The sequence below is a fragment of the Diadema antillarum genome, unplaced genomic scaffold (assembly GCF_040938485.1).
Source record: "Diadema antillarum isolate AM-2024a unplaced genomic scaffold, OU_Dant_1.0 seq00000507_RagTag, whole genome shotgun sequence".
Classification (NCBI taxonomy): Eukaryota; Metazoa; Echinodermata; class Echinoidea; order Diadematoida; family Diadematidae; genus Diadema; species Diadema antillarum.
In genome coordinates, this window is record NW_027271462.1 from 1,019,371 (window position 1) to 1,045,423 (window position 26,053).

The 26,053-nt window shown below is 39.3% G+C and overlaps 1 protein-coding gene across 1 annotated transcript; it reads left to right on the forward strand.

Annotated features, from left to right (window-relative positions):
• Positions 1–3,509: 3,509 nt before the first annotated feature.
• Positions 3,510–25,061, forward strand: LOC139733957 (dnaJ homolog subfamily C member 11-like). The gene is made up of 15 exons (XM_071644770.1): positions 3,510–3,621; positions 7,009–7,138; positions 8,320–8,492; positions 10,481–10,551; positions 11,281–11,455; positions 12,598–12,665; positions 13,132–13,199; positions 14,741–14,865; positions 17,280–17,362; positions 17,816–17,932; positions 18,250–18,405; positions 20,376–20,445; positions 21,468–21,674; positions 22,508–22,637; positions 23,947–25,061. Exons 1-15 carry the CDS (start codon positions 3,544–3,546, stop codon positions 23,967–23,969), a joined length of 1,674 nt encoding a protein of 557 aa, XP_071500871.1. The 5' UTR covers positions 3,510–3,543; the 3' UTR covers positions 23,970–25,061.
• Positions 25,062–26,053: the final 992 nt, after the last annotated feature.

A 26,053-nucleotide genomic window follows, 5' to 3' on the forward strand; every position in this document is an offset into this window, starting at 1 on the left:
AGTCTACAACTCGGGCCTATAAATACGGAGCATAGCTCAAAAGATTAAAGTGATAGTTGCAATTAAAGGTATATTTCCCTTTTGTCTGTCAAAATAAGTGAAAAATAATCACTTAAGTATGCACCTGACCGCACCATTAAGAGCTAAAAATTGAAAAAGCTCCCTACCGTGGGAGACCACGAGGGGGGGGGGGGGACCCCTCCCACACCCTCGCTCGCGTGCATATTCGCGCGCCGAGATGCCGAGTCATGAAAATCTCACTCATAAAAATTTTTTGAACTTGGCATCCCTGTTATGATGACTTATACGCCTACGTTAATAGGGATATGGATATTAGAATAATATCATATACTCAGTAGTAAATACATATTATATACACACCAACATACACACAAGGCAACACATCTCATGTTTTTCGTGTTTAAATGCCTTTATATTTTAGTAGATGTCTGGCATTAACTCATATGCTTTGATCTTTAGTCATCGATCTTCAGTTCTATTGTCTTGTATAATTAAACGTTTTTAGAGCGTTCTTGTTGCCCCAAATAATCTGCGAGGGATCACGGTATGGAAATGCTTGATTTAAGAAAAGAAAAAAAAATGTACTACGAAAGGAATTGGATTGATTGGTAATTAGGATAGTGACGACGATGATGAGAATAGGAAGATAACAATAATATGAATATATTGATAATGAAAAAAATGATGATGGCAATAATAATGATAATAATCATAAAAAGACGAACTAGAAGAGGGGAAAGGGAAGAGAAGAAAAAGAAGAGGAGAATGGACAAAGGCAATGGGCAACGCACCGGGTCAGACAGTCCTTCAAGGTGTTCATATATTGGACGTAATAACCAGAGCACTGTTATAAAATATCTAGGAAAATATCTTTCTGCATAAAACTCGTATCTCAATGTCAGTTTTGTGGTTGTGCCCATGGCTATCTTTCTTTCTTTCTTTTTGTATGCGACGACCTACAGCTACAGCTGCTACTTGTTACGGAGCAACCCTGCGCAACTGATTATAATGACGCTTACTCGTACTTGGTACTTGGTAGTGATACTCCAAAAGACCCCAAGCGGAGTTTAAACTGGAGGTGGCGGCAGAGGGTGGACTCAGTTTGAGAGAATATGATTTGAAACCATGGTCTTAAAAGTAGTTGAATTAACTTGAGAGACTGCACATTGAGGAAGGCTATTCCATGTCCTTGTGGTTCGATCGAAGGAAGAAGGAATTCCTGTAGGGCCTACATTGTAGCTGCCCATGCAATAAAGTACAAGTTGACAAACAGGTACGACGTACTGTTGTGAATAAACACCTGATTGCAACATATATCGTCCCGTTTGTCAACTGGTACAAAACATCGAAGGTACAACATTCAGCAACGAAATCTTTAAAGGAAAAGGAATCAAAGTTAACGAACCATAAACAAGCTGCTTACATGCGATATAATGTTCACCAAAGAGTTTCACTGTAGCTGCCCATGCAATAAAGTACCAGTTGACAAACGGGACGATTATGTTGTGAATAAACACCTGATTGCAACATACATATCATCCCGTTTGTCAACTGGTACTTTATTGCATGGGCAGCTACATCTGTGTTGCTAGCTGGTACCTCGAACTGATTTGAATGCCCCCGCCTACTTCGATCTGGTTTAGGGCAAATATGGTCTGTGTGATGTATGTCGATTTCCTTATGGAGCATCTTATAAAAACAGGATAAGCAATGTATTTCCCGTCTGTGTCGGAGTGAGTTCCAGTTTTAGTGAACTAAGCAGCTGGGTGACACTTTGCTTCTTGGTCGTACAATGTATGTGTTTGTAACAAAACGAGCAGCCCGTCTTTGGACTTGTTCGATGGAGGAATATTCTTGTTTGTGTATGGGTCCCAAGCAGCGGTAGCATAATCAAGGTGAGGACGGACAAGGGTTAAATATAACTTTTCCTTCACAGATGTTGAACAGTTGGAAAAATCTCGTCTGAGGAAGTTTTAGACAACCGATGCTTTCGTTGTTATGGTGAGTCTGGCTGTTCCAGCGCAAATCGTTTTGAATATGAATGCCGAGATATTTAACTTGTTTAGACTCTTCAAGGGTGATGCCGAGAATGTTGTGTGATATACTCCCTGGAGCTCTTTTCCTGGGTCCCGTTGCATAAAACTTTGTTAGCAACCTCAAAAAATTCAGGTTGGGATTTGCCAAACCTGAATTTTTCAAGGTTGCTAATCTAAGAATGTAAAATAAGTTGCATAAAAACTCTGGTTGGGAGCTTCCAACCGGAATTTTGTGATTTCAACCGGAAAAAAATCTGGTTGGAGTTTGGATGCAACAGGCCCCTGGTGACACGCATTGATTCACAGAGGGATTAAATTTCATACCCCACCGGTGTGACCATTGTACCAATGTATTAATGTCATCTTAGAGGGCATTTTCGTTGTCATTTGATTTATTTGGCGATACAACAAACAGTCATCAGCAAATAACCTCGTAGTTGATTGTTGATTATTACGGAGCCTGTAAATAGAATTGAATGTTTAAAGGAGATGGCCTACAAGAAAGAAAAAAGTGAACTTGACTTTGCCATCCTTTCGCACAATTCATCGCTTAAAAAGAATGTTTTGGAAGAAACAAACATTATATATAGGCCCTAATGGGAGATCAACCAGTCCCGACGTACATAAGCAAACAGTTTGTTTAGCTGCGTGCAGAACCAAGGAGGTTTTATACATGGTGTTCCAACTGGCTGTAATTATTCAAACAGTTGTCAAATTTCTATTGGTGTACAAAAGAATTCCACAGGTGCACTTGTGCCTTTGATGATGGATGTTTCAGGCCGCCGTCTTGCTGAGCAATCTGAAGATTCATTTTGAACGTTATCATAATGTTGGCCATATTTTGCTTATTTATCTATTAAATGATATGAAATTTTACTTAATGATAAACCATGTAAAACAAAAGTCAATTCCGTTCAGAAATTTGCCCAAAAGTAAATCAAAGCTGTATTATGTGAAAATGTTTAAAACTGTAACATCCTGGAAAGCTGGTTTTATCACTTTTCCACTTAATTTCCACAAATGAAACTAATATGGAATAATCTTCAAGTATAATTCTTTATTGATAGATAAATTATATCAGATTAGTACCCGGGTATGCCCAGTCGAGTGATTTTCATCTTCATTTCAGCATTTTTTGCTCAATTTCTCTTCACGCATCCTCTGTTAGTACCACATACATGTACCTTTTTTAAGAAGGGATAAGATAGCGAAAAGTAATTATCATCACAAAGTCTTCCTTTGAAAGTGGCTGGTGATTATGCAATGAGACACGAGTCAATTGTCTTCGTATCTCCGGGGCAGATCCTGTTTGGCACATGCTTTAAATATTGTTGAGCGGCGGCTTCGAACATGGGTTCAAAGGGAATAACTCTCAACGTTGTTACTCCATCTCTTCAACCTCCTTAGCAGAACTTACGCAATATTTTTCCTATTTTTCACCACTAGAGGGAGCTAGAGCATTCCATAAGAGCACGCTGAATTCAAAATGGCAGCGCCCATTGAAGAAGACGAAGGGCCGGCTCCTTCCGATGACTTCTACGCAATCTTGAACGTCCGAAGAGAGGTACGGCTGCAACTTTTTTTTTTGAAATAACTCCTGTTGTACTTCTGCTCTACATTATTATCTCATTTTAACCCTATTGTTTCCAATGAACTTTTCAAACGGTCAGTAAATGATGATGCCATTGAATGCCGTTCCTGGCCAAATTATAACCACTGCGATGCCGCCCGCGCGCCCGGCCGTGTGTTGGCGCGTGCTCCGCGAGACCGGCTAGCTAACTAGCTGCTAGGGTGATAGCCCGACACCGGGTACATTGACATTGCATCATCATCTTGAAGATGAAAATTTAACAGTTAGGCTTTTCATTCTTGCTAGCATGCGCCATGGATATTAAATTATCATGTACTACCATGTATGTAGTTTCACGTTCTCCTCTTGTTCGTTGACTTGTAAACAAACCAGGCCAGGGGCCGTATTCTGAGGGCTTTAAGTGTCTTTATTAGCACTTAATTACCAAATTGGTATTCTGAGAGCTTGATTAAGTAGGGCCTAGGGGGTTTATTAACTACCATGACAACAAGCGTTTTGGCGGGAAAGTCTTACGCGCTTGCACTTATCAATGCGCGTACACCTCTGAGAGGACTTATTCACTTAATCACAGAGTTAATTACAAATCGGTATTCTGAGTAGGTGTAGGTCTAAGTATGAAAGTTGATGGAAAACTTAATGATACCAAAGAGTGTCATTAACTACTCCGATATCACACATTTTATTTACAGAGCTTTTTCTCGGCCACAACGATGCTTACCGTCTTCGGTAACCGAGGAGCGGTTGAGTCTTTGTCTCTTGTTGTCATGGTATCCGTAGAATTCAGAGAAAAAAAGAAATATAGAGTAACTGCGTCAGTAAGCGGTCGTGCAGCCGTTCGCGGCAGGTACAACATACACGGTAATATACAGCCTGATTATAGCTAAACACAGCGTTGCACTGTTACATGCACACTACACATATACTAACACACTAGCAATCAACAAAAACCAACCGATAAAATGGGCACGATCTCTGACGAAAGTGAAATTTTCTCACCTAAATGACAACATATCGCATCCAAAATGAAATTTTCGGAACTTCTTAACATAACAGTTAAGAAACAATGGTCCAAGAAACTGGATTTTTTGTCGTTTTCTCGATGTTCATGGATTTTGAAAACATATCCTCACGTAAAATAGAATTTTCGCGAGCCGATGTGGGCCGCCATTTTTTTCGGAAAGTGGATGTTACCATCGAAAAAAAATGAGAAAAACACAAGAAAGACATCAACAACACCGCCAGAATTGCGATCTTGTTTGCGGCCAATGCATGTGCGCACGCTATTTTCACGTGCTTTCGCAATGGGAATTGGCGCTTACGCAATGTTCGCGAGACATGTGAAGGCGTTCAGCTAAAGATCGCAGAGCACGCGCGTATTGCATAGGGATTGTACATCGTGCCGCAAGCAGAAATACTACGTCGCATATCGCCCTTATCGGCGAAAATTGTGCCGGGTTTTGCTCTGGTAAATTATGAAAACTGCATTGGTCATTGGTAAATTTCTTTCATGAAAACAATTGCGTTAATGAATAATCTTGTCTAAGATATATGAAATGGTTGAAAATAATTTGCCTGATTTGTTTGCAAGTTGGAAAAACTCTTAACAATGCTTAAACTGCCGCAAACGGGATATTTTACTCTAGGCGATCTTCGGGGAATTTTGTCATTTTATGTGAGCTCCTCGCGTGCGTAGGTGAAGGGTTGTAGTCAAAGACCGAAGTGCGCGCACGGAGCTCTTGCGTTGTAATTACAGGGGGTGTGTGGAGGAGCGCGCATTGAGGGCATATTTGCGCGCGTGATCATCATTTCGGCTTCTAACAACGCTTCTGATTGGATGGAATAACAATTAAATGGGAGGAACCTAAGATAATTATAGGGGACTTAATCATACCTTAATTACGACCTCAGAATACCACCCCAGCATTTCAGATTAGAGATCTTTGTTAGACACCCTATCATATTTGCAAATTGTAGCATAAATTTACTCATGTGGTAGTATAGACATCCCCTCTAAATCTAAATCAAATGATAACTTGCATTCTTTTATTTTTGTAATGTGTTGCGTGTTATCAAAATTTTAATGCACTGGAATGGATGCTACAGAAAATCTAACTTCAACCAGCCCAATGCAAAGTTCTGACAATAGAGTGCCCTGGTATTGCCTGGGTGGGCCGTGGGGTTACAAGAAATCATGCTCAGCACTCAACAGCATACAGCAATGATTGAAAGAATGTGTTTGTGTGTGTGTGTGTGTGTGTGTGTGTGTGTGTGTGTGTGTGTGTGTTTTATTTATTTGTTTTTGTGAGTGTGTTTTTTATTTATTTATTTTTGTGTGTGGTTTTTTTTTTTTTTTTTAATTTTTATCTCAAGAATGATTTGATTACGTACACAACCGGTATAAACTGTAACATTGACCATGAAATATATTGAATAGTCTATTATAGAAAATAGATAGACTTATAGTCTATTACACTATTGTTGACAATGTGCAATGAATTTCACAGTGCATTTATGATACTTTTAGTTCCAGATACTTTGTGGCTAGAGTTTTAAACTTCTACTTCAGTTCAGCTATCCGACAAATTGATATGTTTTGTTAAATACATTTTGTACCTGCAGCTTTATTCGCAATTTCATTAGAAACATTAGAAATGACTGGATCTGCCAATTTAACTAATCACTGCATATGTTCAGGATTACAATACATACAACAGTAATATCATACAAAGAATTATTAGCAGTCTAATTAGATATAAATTTCTAGATACGTTCTGCTAGACCTAGATACGGTATACTTATAAACTCAGAATTGATCATTTGCAAGAATTCAGTACTGCTCTGACTGAAATTTTGAGAAGCTGTGATAGTACTGTTCTTATCAAATGCAAGTAATTTTCAAGAATGTGAATATTTTTGTATTCAATGTTATTGGTTGACCATCAATAGGAAATCATGTCATGCCTTTCTAACCCATCTAACAGAAGTTGTTAGTTGCAAAAGGAAAACAAATGACATACAGTACAGAAAAATCAGATATTGGCTGCACAGACTTACAAGTGTTCCCAGACATAGGCCTCCTGTACACTAATACATTTTTCAATAAACTGTTTTTAGTTTTTATCTGATGATCTTATTACAATTATTTTGATGGGAGGCCTACTAACAAAGTAACATACATTAAATCACCATGTCAGTTGATCTTCCATCTGAGCTTCAATCAAATATGAAAATGATCCAATTTAGGCGAATCAAACTCCAAATTTACAGCTTTCAAATGCAAAACTAATTGCACATTGCATCTCTGATCATGAGTATTGAAGAATTTGTTGTTCATCTCCATGGTAACAAACATCTTTGCAGGCCTCACAGGATGAGCTGAAAACGGCGTACCGTCGGATGTGCATGCTGTACCATCCAGACAAACATGGACAGACGGCAGACAAGTCCTCGGCAGAGACCATCTTTAACAATGTACAGCAGGCCTATGAAGGTAATCTACAGTATGTCCCCCCAAAAAATTACAATCGGATATTCGCATTGATAACTCCCAATATGATTTAACTGTCCAAATGCTACTTTAGGGTCATAAAATATAACATCTTAGCTCTTATTTTGCAGAAAATCCCATTCAATTTGGTTATAAGCGGTCACAGAGAAATATGGACTATTGTAAAGCATGTCATAAGTCTGATTCTTCCAAGTTTAGCACTTGGATGCTCTTGGAACTGCATATTAATGTGTGAACACAATAGCCAGAACTTGGAGGGAAGGGATTCTTGACATGCTCTACAAAAGTCCTCATTTCTCTTTGACCACTGAAGCAAATCGAATGGAGTTTTCTGTAAGATGTGGGCAATGAGTTGTTGTTTCACACCCTAGAATTGTATTTGGATTGATTTACTATTTTTAAAGTTATCATTGCAGAGGGTCCTGTCGTAATTTTTTTTTTTTTTTTTTTTGGGGGGGGGGAGGGGGGTTGGACATACGGTACAGAGGCTCTTCCCAACAGAATGGGTGTACAACTGCTTAAAATTCATTTTGGGGAAGTTTGCAGTGATGAGTGGTTATCTTCTGTGGTCATGCTCTTTTCTGAATAAATCCTACAAGAAAGAAAGAGAAAGAAAAAAAAAGGTGTATTTGGATGAAAGTATGCCTGTATGGCAATACAGTGTATCTGTGCAAGAGTGGACAACGAATGCATCTTGCAGTGAACACAAGTTTGCATCAGATTTCAATGTAGTGTGATCATTCACTATCTAGAATATTTAGGATATTGTGAGCTTGAATAAAAAGTTTGCAAATTTGGTGGCAAATTGCCAATCATTGGAAACTGTCAAATCAATGAATAGTTCGTCACAGTAGTAATATTTCAAGACAAAGTGTGCATGTTAATGTTTGTGCACCGAAAAGGCAGTCCCATCTGCACTCTTTAATTTTTTCGACAGAAAATAGAGGAATATGTTAATATGTTTAGCAGAAGGGCTATTTTTTATCCACAGTCACAATACTGCAAGGGATACTATGCACCAACCATTTTTTCTTGCATATCAATCATAAGAATTAATGGACTGGCTTCTAAAGTCACTGATATCTTTGCCAGTCAAATAATTGCAGCTGTTATTCTGCACGCATGGCCTGATGGCTACATCTCTACTCTATCCTATTGCGCAGTTCTTAGCGATCCATCCAAAAGAGCAATCTATGACGTGTACGGGAAGAAAGGCCTGGAGGCAGAATGGGAGCTGGTCCCTAAGATGAGATCCGCCCAAGAGATCCGCGAGGAGTACGAGAGACTAGCCAAGGAGCGAGAAGAGAGGAGACTTCAGCAGAGTACCAACCCTAGGGTAGGCTTGCTACCTTCCCCTCATCCATAGATCTGACTATCACCCCATCCATCTATCCATCTATTTCTGTTTCCTCTCCATCTCTCACTCTATGCCTGTCTTCCCGTCCATGTATCGCTATTTCTCTTTATCTGTATACACATCTTTTTTCTACCTTTGTATATTTCTGTCAATTTCTTTATTCATCTTTCTATCTTTATATATCTATCTATATCTACAGTCATTGTTGCTCAAGTTGACCTCACATAAGTCGCATAATCGTCCAAGTCGAAGGTCTTTGCATGTCCTCTTCTCTTTATAAATTTTATTGATTTAAATCCCTCATGAGTCAAATTTTCCATTGGTGAATTTGCAGCTATTTCTCTATTCTGAATAGATTAGACTGTATTCACTATCTTTTCGTCATTCTGTGTGTATATCCATTTATCTATCTGTCTGTCTGTTTATCTGTCTGTCCGTTCACATACATTTGCATTGTAACACTAATGGTTTAATGACTCTTGTTCCATATGTTTGCAGAACATACAATGTTTATATGTGATGTCGGCAACTGAAGAATTGATTTGTGAAAAGGAAAACTTCATAAGATTTGTGAATTCCAATGGTGTAGTCCTAATATTCTCTGCGTGTGATTGACTGCTGTTTGCCAATTATAAGATCACTTTTTTTTTCCACCAAAGGAAAGCCCCACTCACTACTGCTATGTGAAAGAGAGCCAAAATATGCAAATATGATGATGATGTAGATATTTGTAATGGTCATGGAAATGAGTGATGATAATGATGATGATGATGATGATGATGAAAATGATGTTCAAAGCAATTGTTTAGTAAAGTTTTAGTGAAGCTTTACAGACAGAGGTGATCACCAAAGAAGCTTTTTTTGAGACAGTCATAATCCTTTTTATGCCTCCGCAACGAAGTGGCCGGAGGCATTATGTTTTCGGGTCGTCCGTCCGTCCGTCCGTCCGTCCGTCCGTCCGTCCGTCCGTCCGTCCGTCCGTACGTCCGTACGTCCGTACGTCCGTACGTCCGTCCGTACGTCTGTCCGTCCCGTTTTGTTTTTGTCGATATCTCAAGAACCGTGTGGTGGTTTTACATCAAACTTGGTATGAGGGTATATCCTTGGGGGATAATACTTTGTGTGGATTTTAGGGTCACTGGGTCAAAGGTCAAAGGTCACAAGTTATTTTGTGGAAAAAAATTGAAATTTCATGTTTTTCTCCATATCTTGCAAATGGTTCAAGGTATCTTCATGGAACTTAGTATATATGCTTGTACCGATGGGCAGTGATTATCTAGGGAAGTTGGGGGTCATGGGTCAAAGGTCAGGGGGTCAAAGGTCAAGGTCAACTCCTCAAAATATCACTACTTTCCTTAAAATGCAATATGCCTGAAGGTTGTTTTTTTTTTACTTGATGTATGGCATGTATTACCCAATATATATTTTTGGGGAAGCCAAAAGGTCAAAGGTCAAAAGGTAAAAGGTCAAGTGAAAGTGCTAAATTGCACTTTTTCCTCCATATCTAGAAAGTAACTCAAGGTATCATCATGAAACTTACATATTTATGCATGTTCAACCTAACAGTGATTCTCTTTGGAACTGTGAGGTCAAAGGTCAAAGGCCAGGTCTAGATAATGCTATTTTCCCATTTGATACTGAAATTATACTTTTTCTCAATACCTTGAAAATTACTCAATGCATAAACTTATAAAAGGGTCAAAAGTCAAGTAAAAATCATCAGTTCCCCAAATACCTGCACTCTGATATTTTAATCATTCATCCAATTGAACCTAGTTCTAGGAAAGTGAACATTCAGCACATTTGTGTCAAACCTGTCATTTTAATATTTTGCCACTAGTGTGAAACTGTCATCACACATTGTCAAGACATAGTACTATAGACCTATTGGGAGAACCATGCATTATGGCGGAGGCATATCAGTAGCCGTAGCGATATATCTAGTTCAAGATTATTTTTCTTTTCAGGGTGTTATCAGCGTTGGTATAGATGCCACTGATGTGTTTGACCACTATGAAGGATACGAAGAGGAGTCAGGGTAAGAATCTAACTTCTTTTTCTGTCTCAAAGTGATTGTTCATTTTGCATCATTTTTCTAGTCTGTAGTCATAGTGTGGTTGCCTGCTAAATTTTCACACCATTCAACATCTTATTGTAGTATGGCTGGTTTGTGCAAAATTAAAGTGTTATTATTAGTATTGTTGTTGTTGCTGTTGTTTTTTTTTTTGGGGGGGGGGGAGTGATGTGGGTATGACAAGTCGTCTGTTGAGAATGAGAAGGGCGTTAAGTTGTCTTGAACACTATGCGTTTTGTGGCAACTTAACTCCCTTATCATTCTCAACCGACGAAGTGTTCTCAAGAATTTTCTGCCATTTTCTGTCAGTTATACCAGGGTCTTTCAGGTACTGTGAATATGTATGTTAGTATTGTACATGGCACGCATGATTGTGTTCTAAAATCCTCCTCATGCATACTGTAAAACGAGGTATGTTTGCGTGCATTTTAATTTTGCGAATTTCGCGAGCGCCAGGATTCGCGAAATTAAAATGCATGTGAAAGTTCTTGTCTACACTATATGCACTGAACGCCAGTGGCAATTCGCGGAAATTTCATGCCGCGAAAAAGGCCATTGGCTCCAATTGGCGAAAATTTCATGCCACGAATTTATCTTGTTTTACAGAATTCTCAAGCAGCATAAAGATGGAATGAGATTTTTGAAAGTGAATGAAAGCAATCTGTTTGTTATGTCTGTTTGTAATCTTTCCAGTGGCCTTCCTCTAATAGAAGTGAAGAACATGTCCATAGCCCAATCCTTGGATACGCCTCTCACAACCTCTGACACAGCCACGTTCTCAGGGAACCTGCTCACTCAGAACGGGAACGGGACCGGGAATTTTTCTGTGTCTCTCCGGAGGGTGACGTCACCTCAGGCGTGGGGGGAGGTAAGACACTTTCAGGTTCTTTGGTTAAAGGTACAGTTTAGCATTGGGAGCAATGCTTTAAAAAATGTTCGAGTTATCACATTTGATGCAAATGTGTCATTGAGTTGTATCACAAAACATCCTACCATATAAAGAATTTTGCAATAAAGCCTAAAATATAAGGAGATATCACTATTTTTCTCAATAAACCGTAACTGCAGACGGTTTATTCTAAAAACAATTTTATCATAACCATTGTTCACATTTTGTATATTTAACAATACTTGACATTGAATATACTGATTAACATTTTTACAATGGATGTTTCTATCCCTAACTCATATTTTAGAACAATTTTGAAGCACTAAAGCTGGATTGTATTTCATGTATAAATGGTAAATAATGCCTTTCATTTGGAAACATGTTTGGTCCTTTTGCTAAAACATGCACACAGTAAAAACAATTGACCCAAATCATCTTATAAGTTAGAAATATTAAGCAGTAAAATTGTTATGTCCATAAGAAGATGGGGGAAGGGGTGGGCATGTGGGGGGGGGGGGGGAGGTGAGGGATGGGGATGGGCGGAGCATGCACTAAGCACTTGGCTCCTTCATTTATATAATATGACCAATGCAATAGAGATGTTTGAAACACACTTTGGCGATTTGGAACACCAAATGTATCTGTTCTCAAGAGGTGATTCTAGTATGTGCTGATCTGATGCAAGATAAATACACACTCAATAATAGTTCTTCATTAATTAGAGCTAAAGGCACAGTCCTTTAAACTCTCCTTGGTTCATATCATTGTAAACTTTGATAGGAGTAAGATTATCTCTGTCTCTAATGATTATTGACTCTCCTAATTTTGAAAACCTTTTGTGGTTCACACGATACATATTCCATGTCCAACACAGCCATGGCTTCTAAACGTGTTGTTATTAAAGTTACATGTAAATAAAGTTACCAAGAATATCTGAATAATAATGCGGTTCACTGGTGTCAACTGTTGCCATTAATGAATACCAACTGCAGCAATTAGCTGTTATCGATGTTGGTCTATTTTGGTTAACTTTAAACACAGCAGCCAATCTTTGCTCTGATTCCACTTTTATTTCACTATAATGTATAATCGTGTTACATATTTCATTCTTTTCACTCCAGTTCCAAATCTCAGGTGGCAATGGTCCTTCATTTGTCATGAAGTATTTCAGGAATATATCAAAGAGAAGGTGAGATTGGTCCAGATTTGACTTTGTGTCAGGACTGTGATTGATTTGAGATCAGAGATATACCTGGGCCCGATCTTGTTATTTTTTGCAATGATTGAAAGTTAGTGTGATATGTTTAAAAATGTTGTGAGCAACCCGTGGTGGGAAAATGCTATATTGAAAAGCAACCAAAATCATTATTGTTGAATCCTGGGTACAAGGTGTACGTATATCAATTTTTGGCAGCCATCTTGTCTCAAAATTCTCAAGGATTCAAGAGTTGCATTGTCCAGATTCGGATTCAGCACCTTCGAAATGGGGTGAAACTGTCAAAAAACACTGGGTGATCAAGAAAACAAGGTTGACACAGACTATATTTAACTTATTCTCCCATCTTGTAAAGCTAGACTGCTGTTAAGGACTTTGCATCGCCTGTCAATTAATGATTTTGATTATTTGTGTTCTTTCTTCGCTCTCATTTCTTCAGCTTTGCCTCATGCTCAGGGTTATTCCAGGTCACTCCTCAAGGCATGGTTGCTCCCGGTCTTGTGATTGGTATGTCATGACCAGTTTTCACTGATGGATGTTGTCATTCATGCAGTCTATGTAAAATGTTTGCGATTCTAAATGATAGAGGAATAAGAACGGAAAAAAAAAAAAACGGCTAATGGACACATTTGTGTAATGGTTACAATGCACAGATCAGGAATTGGCTTGCTCTTGGGACTTCTGGAAGGAGAGTGGTGTTTAAATTTTTTGGGGAGTATTGCATTGTTGTATACTTTTGCAAGGCTTTTTATGAATTATGAGCACCTTAAAGGGATGGTATAGTATTGGTGGAAATGAGGATTAGGCTTTTAATTTTTTGCGAGATACTAAGAAACCACTTATGAAATAGTACAGAGCATGCCATTCTAAGAGGAATTCAAAATTTATCTAATGAAAATCGGTTTTGGAATGGCTGAGACATCCCAAAACAAAGTAAAGCAAAGCGATCGTAACAAAAGGTGGGTTCCACCTTTTATTAAGATTGCTCTGTTTTGGATATCTCAGCCATTTCAAAGCCAACTTTTATCAAGTAAACATTGAATTCCTCTTGGAATTACATACTCTTTCACATTTCATAAGAGGTTTCTCATTATCTCAACAAAAAATGTTAGAAACCTAAAGTTAAATCTCTACCAAAACTACACAATCCCTTTAAAGGATATTATAGTCATATGATGAAAGCTGCCAAACTGAACATCATGCTTGATTTACGGACATGCAAACAAGCATTCACTTTAGTTCCTTGATTTGAACATCCATTTCTTTTTTTTTTTCTTCTTTTTTTTTGGCTCAAACTGTCACTTATTTCTTGCTTCTATTTCACCACTCATATTTCAGCTCAATTCAAGTAATCAATTGATTACTGTCATACCATGTGCACATGCGCAAGCTGCTGGTGCATTTTTAGGGACATGTGACCATCTAACTACTGTCAACCTTGCCTGAGTCGAATCTATTTGGACTGAAGAAATAACTTCAACTCTGAGAAAATTTGAATTATGAGGGATCAAAATCAATAGAACATTAACGAGATGAGGACTTCAACAGACCTTTAACTTATGTGAGGTCAACTTTAGCAAGGTTGATTATATGTTCACAGGATCACACCCATGTCATGTCATGTCCATGAGGGTATTTATCAGCATGTACAATGTAGCATTCATGTAAAACACTGATTCAGTTAGATACATGTATTGTGCGCAGGTTGTGCCCTCTGCTATAAATTTTGCTTTCCTCAGGGTTGCGTCCCTCAAAGATATGATTTTGTGACATGCATAGATTTGTATTTAAGCAGAGAAAACAAAATGTGATTATCAAAACGAAACATAGATTAAACAGTGCTCAAGTATGTACGCTCATGATTTCTTTTATCATGGCTACTACTAAAACACTGATCAATTCAGTGCTTATTTACGTCAATGTAGGGCAATTTCTCAATCAGTTGCAATGAAAAACATCTCGACGGAAGAATGTCATGAATTTGAAAAAAAAAAAAACAGAAAGTGAATGCAAATCTTTTATTAATTGGGTCTCTGGTTTATCTCTAGTGGGAGCCAGACAGCTTGACCGACACATTATGGGCTACCTGACGTGGAAGGCTGGACTCCAGTCCTCCATGACGTCCATGGTGGTCAGGGACACAAAGGACAGCCACCTGTCTTGCCAGCTTCAGGTAGGCAGGAGAGAATAGCGGAAGAGTTTGGTAGGAGGAATGAAAAGTGATGCCTTCCTACCAGTAGGAAGAGGTTGGTAGGAAGAATGAAAAGTGATGCCTTCCTACCAGTAGGAAGAGGTTGGTAGGAGGAATGAAAAGGTGATGCCTTCCTACCAGTTGGAAGAGGTTGGTAGGAAGAATGAAAAGTGATGCCTTCCTACCAGTAGGAAGAGGTTGGTAGGAGGAATGAAAAGGTGATGCCTTCCTACCAGTTGGAAGAGGTTGGTAGGAAGAATGAAAAGTGATGCCTTCCTACCAGTTGGAAGAGGTTGGTAGGAGGAATGAAAAGGTGATGCCTTCCTACCAGTTGGAAGAGGTTGGTAGGAGGAATGAAAAGTGATGCCTTCCTACCAGTAGGAAGAGGTTGGTAGGAGGAATGAAAAGGTGATGCCTTCCTACCAGTTGGAAGAGGTTGGTAGGAAGAATGAGAAGTGATGCCTTCCTACCAGTAGGAAGAGGTTGGTAGGAGGAATGAAAAGTGATGCCTTCCTACCAGTTGGAAGAGGTTGGTAGGAAGAATGAGAAGTGATGCCTTCCTACCAGTAGGAAGAGGATGGTAGGAGGAATGAAAAGTGATGCCTTCCTACCAGTTGGAAGAGGTTGGTAGGAGGAATGAAAAGTGATGCCTTTTTACCAGTAGGAAGAGGTTGGTAGGAGGAATGAAAAGTGATGCCTTCCTTCCAGTAGGAAGAGGTTGGTAGGAGGAATGAAAAATGATGCCTTCCTAACAGTAGGAAGAGGTTGGTAGGAAGAATGGAAAGTGATGCCTTCCTACCAGTTGGAAGAGGTAGACAGGAGAGAAAAAATGATGACCTCCTACCAGTAGGAAGAGTTTGGTAGAGGAATGAAAAGCCATGCCGTACTACTGGAAAAAAAAGGGATTTGTGTGAGATGTGATGCCTTCCTTTTGGTAGGAGGTTGTTTGTAAGAGAGATAAGTGATCCCTTCCAACTGGTAGGAAGTAGTAAGAGGAAGTAGTAGGAGGAAGATGATTGGAGGGCAAAAAGTTGCGCCTTTTTACCAGCATGGAGAGGTTGGTAGGAGGAGAGAAAAAAGATGACTTTCAAGTGGAATGAAGAGATTTTGTTTTAGCAGGAAAAAGAGGTGCCTGCCTACTGGTAGGAGAGGGTTTGTAGGAGGAGAGAGAAATGATGGCTTCCTACTGGTGGAGGAGGTTGGTTGGAGGAGAGATGAATGATGCTTTCTGGTAGGGAGATTGGTAGGAGGAGAGAGAAAATGATGCCTCCCTACTGGTAGGAGGAGGTTGATGGAGAAGAGAGAAGTGAGGCTTTCCTACCAGTAGGAGGAGTTTGGTAGGAGAAGAGAAAAAAGATGCCCTCCTACAGGAATTAAGCAATTTGTATTTTAAGAGAGAAGTGATGCTTTCCTACTGGTAGGAGGAAGTTGTTAGGAGGAGAGAAAAATGATGCCTACCTACCTACTACCTACCAGTAGGAGGAGATTGGTAAGTCTGTAGGAGGAGAGAGAAGGGATACCTTCTTATTGGTATGAGGAGGTTGGTAGAAGGATAAATTTGTCCATTAGGGGAAACAGAGGAGAGGGAATTGCAGAGACTCCAACTCTCCCGCTTTCGACGGAAGATCTCCCGCCGAAAGCCAATTTTTGTAAAATCTCCCGTTCTCCCGCTTGAGATGCAAGTTCTCCCGCCCTTGCTCTGTGTCTCCCGCTTGAAATGATATCTTACCTAGTATCATGTCGTAGTATTGTATACCGTAGTATTATTTTGAAAAATAAGCATGAGATAGTACGAGAGATCATCTGGAACCCTATATTAAAGCTTCCAGGGCGCCCTTAAGCGGGCCCTGGACCCCGGCCTTAAGGAACTTCGCGTTTCGCGCTCATGATGTGCGCTTTGCGCACATAAATTTGGAGTCTCCCGTTTGCAAGGGGCTTCAGGCGGGAGAATCTCCAGATCAGAAGGTGCTTGGGTTGGAGTCTCTGGAATTGTCAACCTCCAACTGATTGGATTTTAAGAGGTTATTGCTTGTTGTAGCTGGACGGCATATAAAATGGAATAAAGAACAAAAGAAAGCAATGAAAATTCAAATTGTATTTAGCCCCAAAGAGGAGACACGATCCCCCAAGATCATCAGCAACAATGGCAACAACAAATTGAAGCAAGCAAACAAGCAAAACATTGACAAAGCAGATCTAGTAAGAAAACGTAACACACAAAGCTCAGATGTAATATGGAGAATTTATTGGATGTTTGTCTAATTTTAAGAGGGAATCAATTGTGTGATCATTTCAGAAAAATAATGCCCCCCCCCAAAAAAAAAAAAAAAAAAAGAAAGAAAGAAAGAAAGAAAAAGAAGCAGCAGTGTTATGAATGCATTCTGTTCTCTCTTCAGTTTGGGATACCCAACACCTTTGTGAGTGCCTCGTATACCAGGAAATTCTCCACCGATGAAGCCCGCCTCACTGCCTCCGTTAAGTGAGTACAACTCAATCATCTATGATCTGGTACAGGACATATTTGATTTCAGAATAGGATGAGTGAAATTGTAAAACTTTTCATGAATGGACTACAAAAATGTTGACTATATTTACAAAATGCAGTTTGGGATCACTATTTGGATGATGTGATATACGTTGATAAGCAATTCTTCATAAAGAATTGTATTTGTTTTGCTGTTGCTGTTTGCTTTCATCAAAGACAGGTGGTTTCTTATTTCAGTTGTTTTGATGTCAAATCATCATATTTATTAATTGATCAATTAATGTTTGTTTATTTATTTATCTGTTTATTTGTCTAATTATCTTTCTTTAATCATTCATTAATCTCATTTCTATTTTCCTAATAGAATCAACCAAACTTGTTTGCCTTCATATCACAAGAATATTTCTTAGCTTGTGTTGACCCTCACTCCATTTTGGAATATTTCAGGTTGGGAACATTTGGTGTGATGTTGGAGTATGGAGGAGAGAAGAAAGTCTCCAAACACAACCGCCTTGGTGCCAAGATTAGTGTCGGCTATCCGACGGGAGTTTTCCTGCGGCTACGGTAAGTTCTTTGAAGTGAATACCAAGTATCAATAGACTGATCCTCTTTCATCCTGTAGAAGATGCAATCAATCAATCAATCAATCAATCAGTCAGTCAGTCAGTCAGTCAGTCAGTCAGTCAGTCAGTCAGTCAGTCAATCAATCAATCAATCAATCAATCAATCAATCAATCAATCAATCAATCAATCAAACAAAAATGATTTATCCTTGTATCATACAAAATAACTGTGGGTGCACAAGTGATTTAAAAGAAAAAAAAAAGCTCTGCTGTTCCAGACTCAAATTTGACAAATTGACATGTTCGGTGTTTATCCAGGGCCCATCGAGCCAACCAAACACTTGTCTTCCCCATCCACCTGTCGCACGATGTCAGTCCCCAGGCCATCTTCTACGGCACAGTGGCCCCCTTGTTGGTGTACTGGCTGGTCAAGGTGCTTGTGGTCAACCCTTACCTGCAGCAGCAGAAAGAGAGGTCAGTTTGAACTTGAGAGGTCAGTTTGGACTTGAGATCTCTGAGAAAAGGCAAAAGTTGAATTGATTGAAGTGATATTTAGTTATGATTGGTATATGACATGACCTTTTTCTTCCCCTTGATTTGAATAAAAGCAGCATTTTTGTCTCGCCCACCGGACGTGAAGGCGAGACTAAGGGATATAAATGGCGTCCATCCGTTGTCCATCACAAATGTTAAAGTTTACCTGCAAGACTCTCTTATGATGCATAACTTGGCAACTGTTACAGCAATGGCATCCACACCCAAACACTTGGATGATAGAAGCACTAGGAGTATCTTCATGTTATGGTGTTGTCGGAGGTCATGTGATGATGTCAAAGGTCATTTGAGGTCATATATTAAAGAGTATGCAAGACTCTCTTTTCTATGTTAAAGTTTACCTGCAAGACTCTCTTTTGACAAATAACTTCACATAAGTTGCTTGGATTACAACCTAACTTGGGTCATAGATGCACTGGGGGTACCTTCATGTTATGGTGCCGTTGGAGGTCACAGGATAAGGTCAAAGGTCATTTGAGGTCATACGTTAAAGTTTACTTGCAAGACTCTCTTATCACACGTAACTCAACATACGTTGCTACAATGGCAATCAAACTTGGGTGATGGATGCACTGGGGTTACCTTCATGTTATGGTGCCGTAAGAGGTCACATGATAAGGTCAAAAGGTCACAGACAGGGGTCAACGAACTTTTAGGGCCCAATGTTAGTTTTTATGGCGCGTTTTGATTATGGCTCATAACTTTTGATCCCTTTGTCTGTTTGTGACCAAACTTGGATGGTAGATGTCCCTTGGGGAGGTGAAGGTCATCACAAGGTCAAAGTTCACATACAGGGGTCAACAAACTTTTAGGGCCCAATGTTAAGTTTTTATGGCACTTTTTGATTATGGCTCATAACTTTTGATCCCTTTGTCCGTTTGTGACCAAACTTGGATGGTAGATGTCCCTTGGGGAGGTGAAGGTCATCACAAGGTCAAAGGTCACAGACAGGGGTCAACAAATTTTTAGGGCCCATTGTTAAGTTTTTCTGGCGCGTTTCGATTATGGCTCATAACTTTTGATCCCTTTGTCTGTTTGTGACCAAACTTGGATGGTAAATGTCCCTTGGGGAGTTGAAGGTCACCAAAGGTCATAGGCGGGTCAATGAACTTCTGGGAGTTAGAAAAATATTAATTTCTTGTACGCGAATGGGCGAGATGCAATTTGGCACTTGCCTTGTGTATGAAGAAGAAGATTTTTGAAAAGTTTAGGAAAGTCAGTTTAGATGGTGATTGTGTCCAAATAGACTTTACTCCATTCCAGGGCCCCCAAGAATAACAGTGTCTACATCACTGATTGGGCTACCCCGGGTAAAGAATACTGAATAAATAAATAATTAAAGTTTCTTGGGTCCCAGTGGGCTGAGAATCGGTCTTCCTTGACTATCGGCTTTTCTGCTGTTGCTCAGTACTGTTCATATCAAGTTTGATTGTGCTGAGAAAACTTGTCACCCTGGAAAGATTTGTGTGTTTGAGCTTTACAAAATATTACTGTGGCAAGTCACAAGTTAGACAGACATGCCCCGGTGAGACCGCATTGAGTTATAAAAAAGGGAAAATTTCTGTGCAAACTTTAGAGAAATTGACAAATGACTTTCAGTATCCCTCAGTGAGAAGACATTGGCATTACAAGGAACCTGTGGGAGATACAATGGACTCCCGTCATAACGAAGTCCTTGGGACCAGCAATTTTCTTTCGTTATATCGAAATTTCATTATAATTGGATAAATAAACAATAAAAAACACAGAGCGGATAATGTTGCAGCCTGATTTTTTACTTCGTTGTAACCGGAATTTCGTTAATATCCATGTTCGTTATAACGGGAGTGCACTGTGAAGGCTTAATAAAATGATAGCTTTTATGCGTATTTTGTCTTCTGCTTTTCTAGAGATATTGATGAGCAGAAGAAATCCAACAAAGACGCCATGGAGCAAAAAAAGAGGGAAGCACACGCTGCTGTAAGTAAACTTGATTCACTGAAAGACTCAAGGGAGCCAGTCACTTTTAACAGAGAAATTTTGGCGTAGTATTTGGCTTCCTTCAGCAAACATCGTGCTTGCATTGATGCCACAGAAAATCTTAAACCTTGTCTGTGCTTTGAGTGCCGATCGGCACAGAGAAGGTCTGTCCAAAGTCCCCAACACAGAAAGAGTTTGGTAGCATCTGTGTGTGATACACAGTCAAGTCTTGTGCAATGATGTTTACAAGTTCTTTGTATATTCTTGAAGGCAGTGTCACGTCATGCTAAGATAATTGACCAGGCAGGTGTGTAGCTATGCTGGGGGTAGTCAATGGGTCTGTTGCAACTTTCTAAACATTCATACTTATGAATCAGTGGAGGAATGCAAGTGTTAAGAAGGCTCTGTGTAAGAAGTAAGGAGAAATTTGATTGTTTGCAAGCCATTTACTATCAGGTAGTGTTGAACTACAGTTCATTAAAAACCATGTAACATTCAAATGTACATGTATGAAACCATAGATCGATGATGCAATTAATACCTGTCCACTGAACACCATAATCTCTTACAAAACAATAGCTACTGCCTATGTGATGAAACTGAGCCTGTGTGAGTAGGCAATTAAAAAGCAATTGAATTTACACTACATTTTGAGTGGATTCACACTCATATTATTATGTATTTGGTTGGTTGCACCAAAGCATTATCTCACACTGCAGTCACAGCTCAGATTTGATGGGAATTTGAACGAGTGAAAGTACTACCAAGTGGTTATGCAATAGTCTCAGCAAGACGACACTTCAGAGTGCTGCCTTGGTCTTATCGAAGGGATATTGCATTGGATGACAGCTGATTTTGGCATTTCCCATTCTTAGAAGACCCAGGGAGTTTTGTGATAAATCCAAGGTCACACATAACTTCTGTAGACCCAAAGAAAACCATGATTCAAATATCATAATTGGAATCAGAATCTGTGATTGTGTCTGATTATAATCGTTGACTGTTTCTGGTTGAATTCTCAGGTGAGGTTAATGGAGGACATGATGAAAAGAATAGTTGACTTTGAAGAGAGCCGCAATGGACTGATCATCAAAGAAGCCTGGTACGGCAAACTGGTCTCGGCCGGCGACATCGGCAGGTCGTCCGCTGAGGGCGACTTCATCGATGTCAAAATCCCACTGCAGTGCCAAGTGAAGGATTCCAAGCTGATACTCACCGATGTGTCAAAGGTCAGTAGTCACCCGACCTTTGACCCCGTCAGCACTGCCAACAATCATACTACACAATATGTGCATGATATACAGTGGTAATCCTGTGAGTGTTTTCGGACTGAAGGAGTGCAGATGAAACGTCTCTCGTATTATCCGCAAATACTAGACTTTGTATGAATGCTGCCAGAGAAAGTACACTGCACACCGGTTTAACATTTCATAGTGGCTCCATCTTGGCCAAAACTCTGGTATATATTTAGGTGTAAAAATAATGGCAATGGTCAATTGTGCTGATATGAATTATGCGTACATCTTTAATAGCTAGCGAACAGAGTCTGAACTTCACACCTCTTTGCCTCTTAGAGTAAGAAAGTCAGGAAGCTAACAGCTACTCCCATTACAGATGAGTGAAATGAATCCTAATAAAATGATTGGCTGTGAGCTATCACGTGACCAAAGGCCCAAATATATGTGTTACCAGGTGTTTGTGTACTAATGACCGGCACTAGCAACGACTCGGCCACACAAAACTGCATTACCCGTTTACCAGGTATGCAGTCAGTTATCTTGGAGCTGGGTGCTGGCCTGTGAGTCTTGGGAAAGTAGCTGCCTTGGAACTTAAATGGTGGCTTCTTTTTATAAAACAAATAATGCACATTCCTGTGTCAGGCATTCACAAAATTATCCACTCTCCATAACTTTTGAGTGGTCCAAAATTTCACTTAGCTTCTCCTCACGTGTTTTGGACTGTCCCAAAGTGTATTAGGTGGATTATTCTTCCCAATTATCTTTATGTTGAGCATTACATGTATTTCGTTTACTATTAACGTTTCAAACGCTCTTCCCCACAGGTCAGTCTTCCCGGGTTCTACGACCCCTGCATAGGTGAGGAGAAACAGCTGAGGGTGGTGTACGAGTTCCGCCAAGCTCTCCACGAATGCACCGTGGGCGACACCGAACAGCTTAGGATACCGAGGCAATGTGAGTCACAAAGCCTATGACTCCAGTAAAATTGGATATCTTAGCAGTGTTGTAATTTTTGTGCATTTTCCGCAACATATGAAGCACGCATGGAAGTGTTAATTTTTGGCTTGTTATATATAATGTTATTTTATATCTGTGCTTCCGCAGAATTCAAAACATGTGGTCATCTTACTGAGCTGAGTGCAAGAAATAACTTGTGCTAAAATTTCTGCTTTTGCAGTGCTTTTGTGGTAAAGTGCACTCCCATTATAACGAACACAGTTAAAACGAAATTCTGGTTACAACAAAGTGAAAATTCAGGCCACAACATTATCTGCTCTATGTTTTTGATTGATTATTTGTTTGGTTATAGAGGAATTTCAATATAATGAAAGAAGACTGCTGGTCCTGAGGACTTCGTTATAAATAATTGCAGTCCTCTGTACTACTTGTGTTATATTATGCTTGCTGAGAGCTGCTTGACATAGAATACCAAAGTGTGAAGTCATAGTAATTCATTGCTATGGAAACTGGTTCTAAACAGTCTCACATAGCCTACATACGGTTTATCTGTGAACGCAATGTTTTCTAACCATTTTCTTACCCGGTTCCATGCCGCTACCTGGGGGGCGTTTCATGAAGGAACTTGTCGGATAAAATGTCCGACAAGTCAATTATATCCGACAAGTTCAGAGAAATCAGCCAATCAGACTAAAGAATTTCTCAAAACTTGTCGGATATAATAATTGACTTGTCAGATATTTTATCCGACAAGTTCCTTCATGAAATGCCCCCCCCTGAAGCCATGTGCAAAGATATCTTTCTAGAAACTAGCACTAAGCTACAGTGGACCCCCGTTGCAATGAAGTCCTCAGGGACTGTCAATTTTCTTTCGTTTTATCAAAATTTTGTTATAACTGAATAAATAAACAATAAAGATACATAGAGTGGATAATGTTGCGGCCTTAATTTTTCCTTCGATGTAACCGGAATTTCGTCATAACTGTGTTCATTATAACGAGAGTGCACTGTATAGCAAAAGACTGTAAAATCATCACTTCGATACTGTGACGACAAAAATGCTTGACATTGTAGTATATTTCTCTGCTGTGTTGATCTACACCCCTTAACCACCATGGTTCATGTAGATACTCTGCATGTGTGTGATTGAGTATGATCACACAAGATAACATTTTCTTTTGTCCCATGTATTGTGATTTATTTTAGGCTTCTTGTATGTTTAAACAAACATTTTTGTATGTGATTGTCAGTGACATTAGCACTGATTCACCTTTATCAACCTTTCTCTGTCTGTTTAACTCCGCAGCTCACAAACTAGATCCAAGTTGAAACCTACTTGAAAGATGGGATTATTGAGGGTGCTTGGACAGACCACATGATGACTGCCTGTTGCCTGGAGACACGGCCGTTTTAGTCAAGAAACCTGCCTCATTGCACATGGACCACTCTCATAATGTATTCAAATTGTAGTCATATTCCCACCACAATGCTTGGTTGCGTAGTGACAGCCTGGGGGCATGATGGAGGCTTGCCTGATGTAGCAACAACCCATGTATGCGGTGTGCATTGCCATGGATTTGAATGAAGAGAACTTCATTAGCATGTACCAGGGAATGAAAAGCTACCGACTATGTGTGCCGGGATGAATCATCATTATATTTGAATACATTATGAAACTTGCTTGTAGTGCTGAACATACATTAATGACATTAACATAGTATTGGATTTCTCTGTCATTTTAGGTTGAAAAGCTGCTTAGTTAATTTACCTCTGTTTCTTCATGTCCATCCATAGTACAATTGTTTTTTACTTGGGTATGTCAGTTTTTTTTTTTTTTTTTTTTTCATTCGGGAATATATTACAAAGAAGTGCTTATTCTCATCAAATAAAAGGACCTGGTGATAGAAAAGAGCATGAAATGTTATAAGACTACAACAAAATTACCATGTTCTTTCTGTGGGAAGTACAGATTTTGAAGGGAATGAACACATTTGTGTTTTCTGTCTTGTTAAAAGGTTTACCACAATTACAGTACAGCTTGACTGATCTCGCCATGCATTTCATATTTACATTGAATTACAACCGAATTCAACTAAAGAGTATTTGTGCAGGGGATCCCCCTTATAATATAGACCTAAAAGCCATGACAAATACCTTGTTATATCAGGTTTTTCACTACATCAAAATTTAAAAACAAAGAAAAATAAGGAGTGTGGACTTGCAAAGTCATCTTGTTGTAAGAGGTTTTGTCATATCTGACCTTGTTTTACTACGGTTCCATGTAGCTGCAGGAGCATTTGAAGGATAAAACATCCGCCATATTGAATACCTAATGAAGTCTTTTTGATTGGGTGACTGCAGTGAAAGAGTTTTCATCATGTGACATGACTACAAGAGATTGAGAGGATCTGTGACTCACAAAAAAAGTGACACTTTCAAGTGACATAAAACAAGTGACACTTTCAAGTGACACTTTCAAGTGACACTTTCAAGTGACACTTTCAAGTGACACTTTCAAGTGACACTTTCAAGTGACACAAAAGAGGTTGTCAATGAATCTTATACAGTGCACTCCCGTTATAACGAACACAGCTATAACGAAATTCCGGTTGCAACGAAGTTAAAATTATGGCCGCAACATTATCCACTCTATGTATTTTTTATTGTTTATTTGTTCAGTTATAGCAAAATTTTGATATAGCGAAAGAAAACTGCCGGTCCTAAGGACTTCGTTATAACAGGAATCCACTGTACTGTCATTTTTTTCTTTGCATGAATGGAATCATTGCAATCTTAATTTTTGTTGTTCATATACATGAAGAGAACAAAACACATGTATGCAAATTTAAGTTTGAAGTGAACCTTTATTCATATTCTGATTTAGTACAATACCAGCCAATTCCCCCCCCCCCAAAAAAAAAAGAAGAAGAAGAAAAAAAAAAAAACGATGTGAAGAAATAATGCTGGTAAATGGCATTCAGCAGAAATGGAACAGAGGCTCTGAATACATGTTTAAAGTACAGAATTCTTATGTTAACAGTGGCAAATCCAGAGGGGGCGCAACCGGCGCACGCCCCCCCCCCCCCCCCTGTATTTTTTGTTAAAAACAAAAGAAATAAAAAGGAAAAAATGAAATGAAAGCTGGGAAGTGGCACCAGAAATATTAGTTGCGCCCCCCTTTACAGAATACCTGGATCCGCCCCTGGTTAATGTATGGAGGGACACTTTCCGTGCTGGCAGGGCAATTGAAGGTTACAGCCACATTAATTTTGGGTAAGAAGCCTTACCAACAGAAAGAAGCTACAATGTACTGTAGATTGATTAGACCTGTATGTACGCCTGAGCCAAAAAATTGGAAATGACATCCTGAACTTTTTTTTTTTTCAATTTTTGTCACCATTGTGAGATTTTGG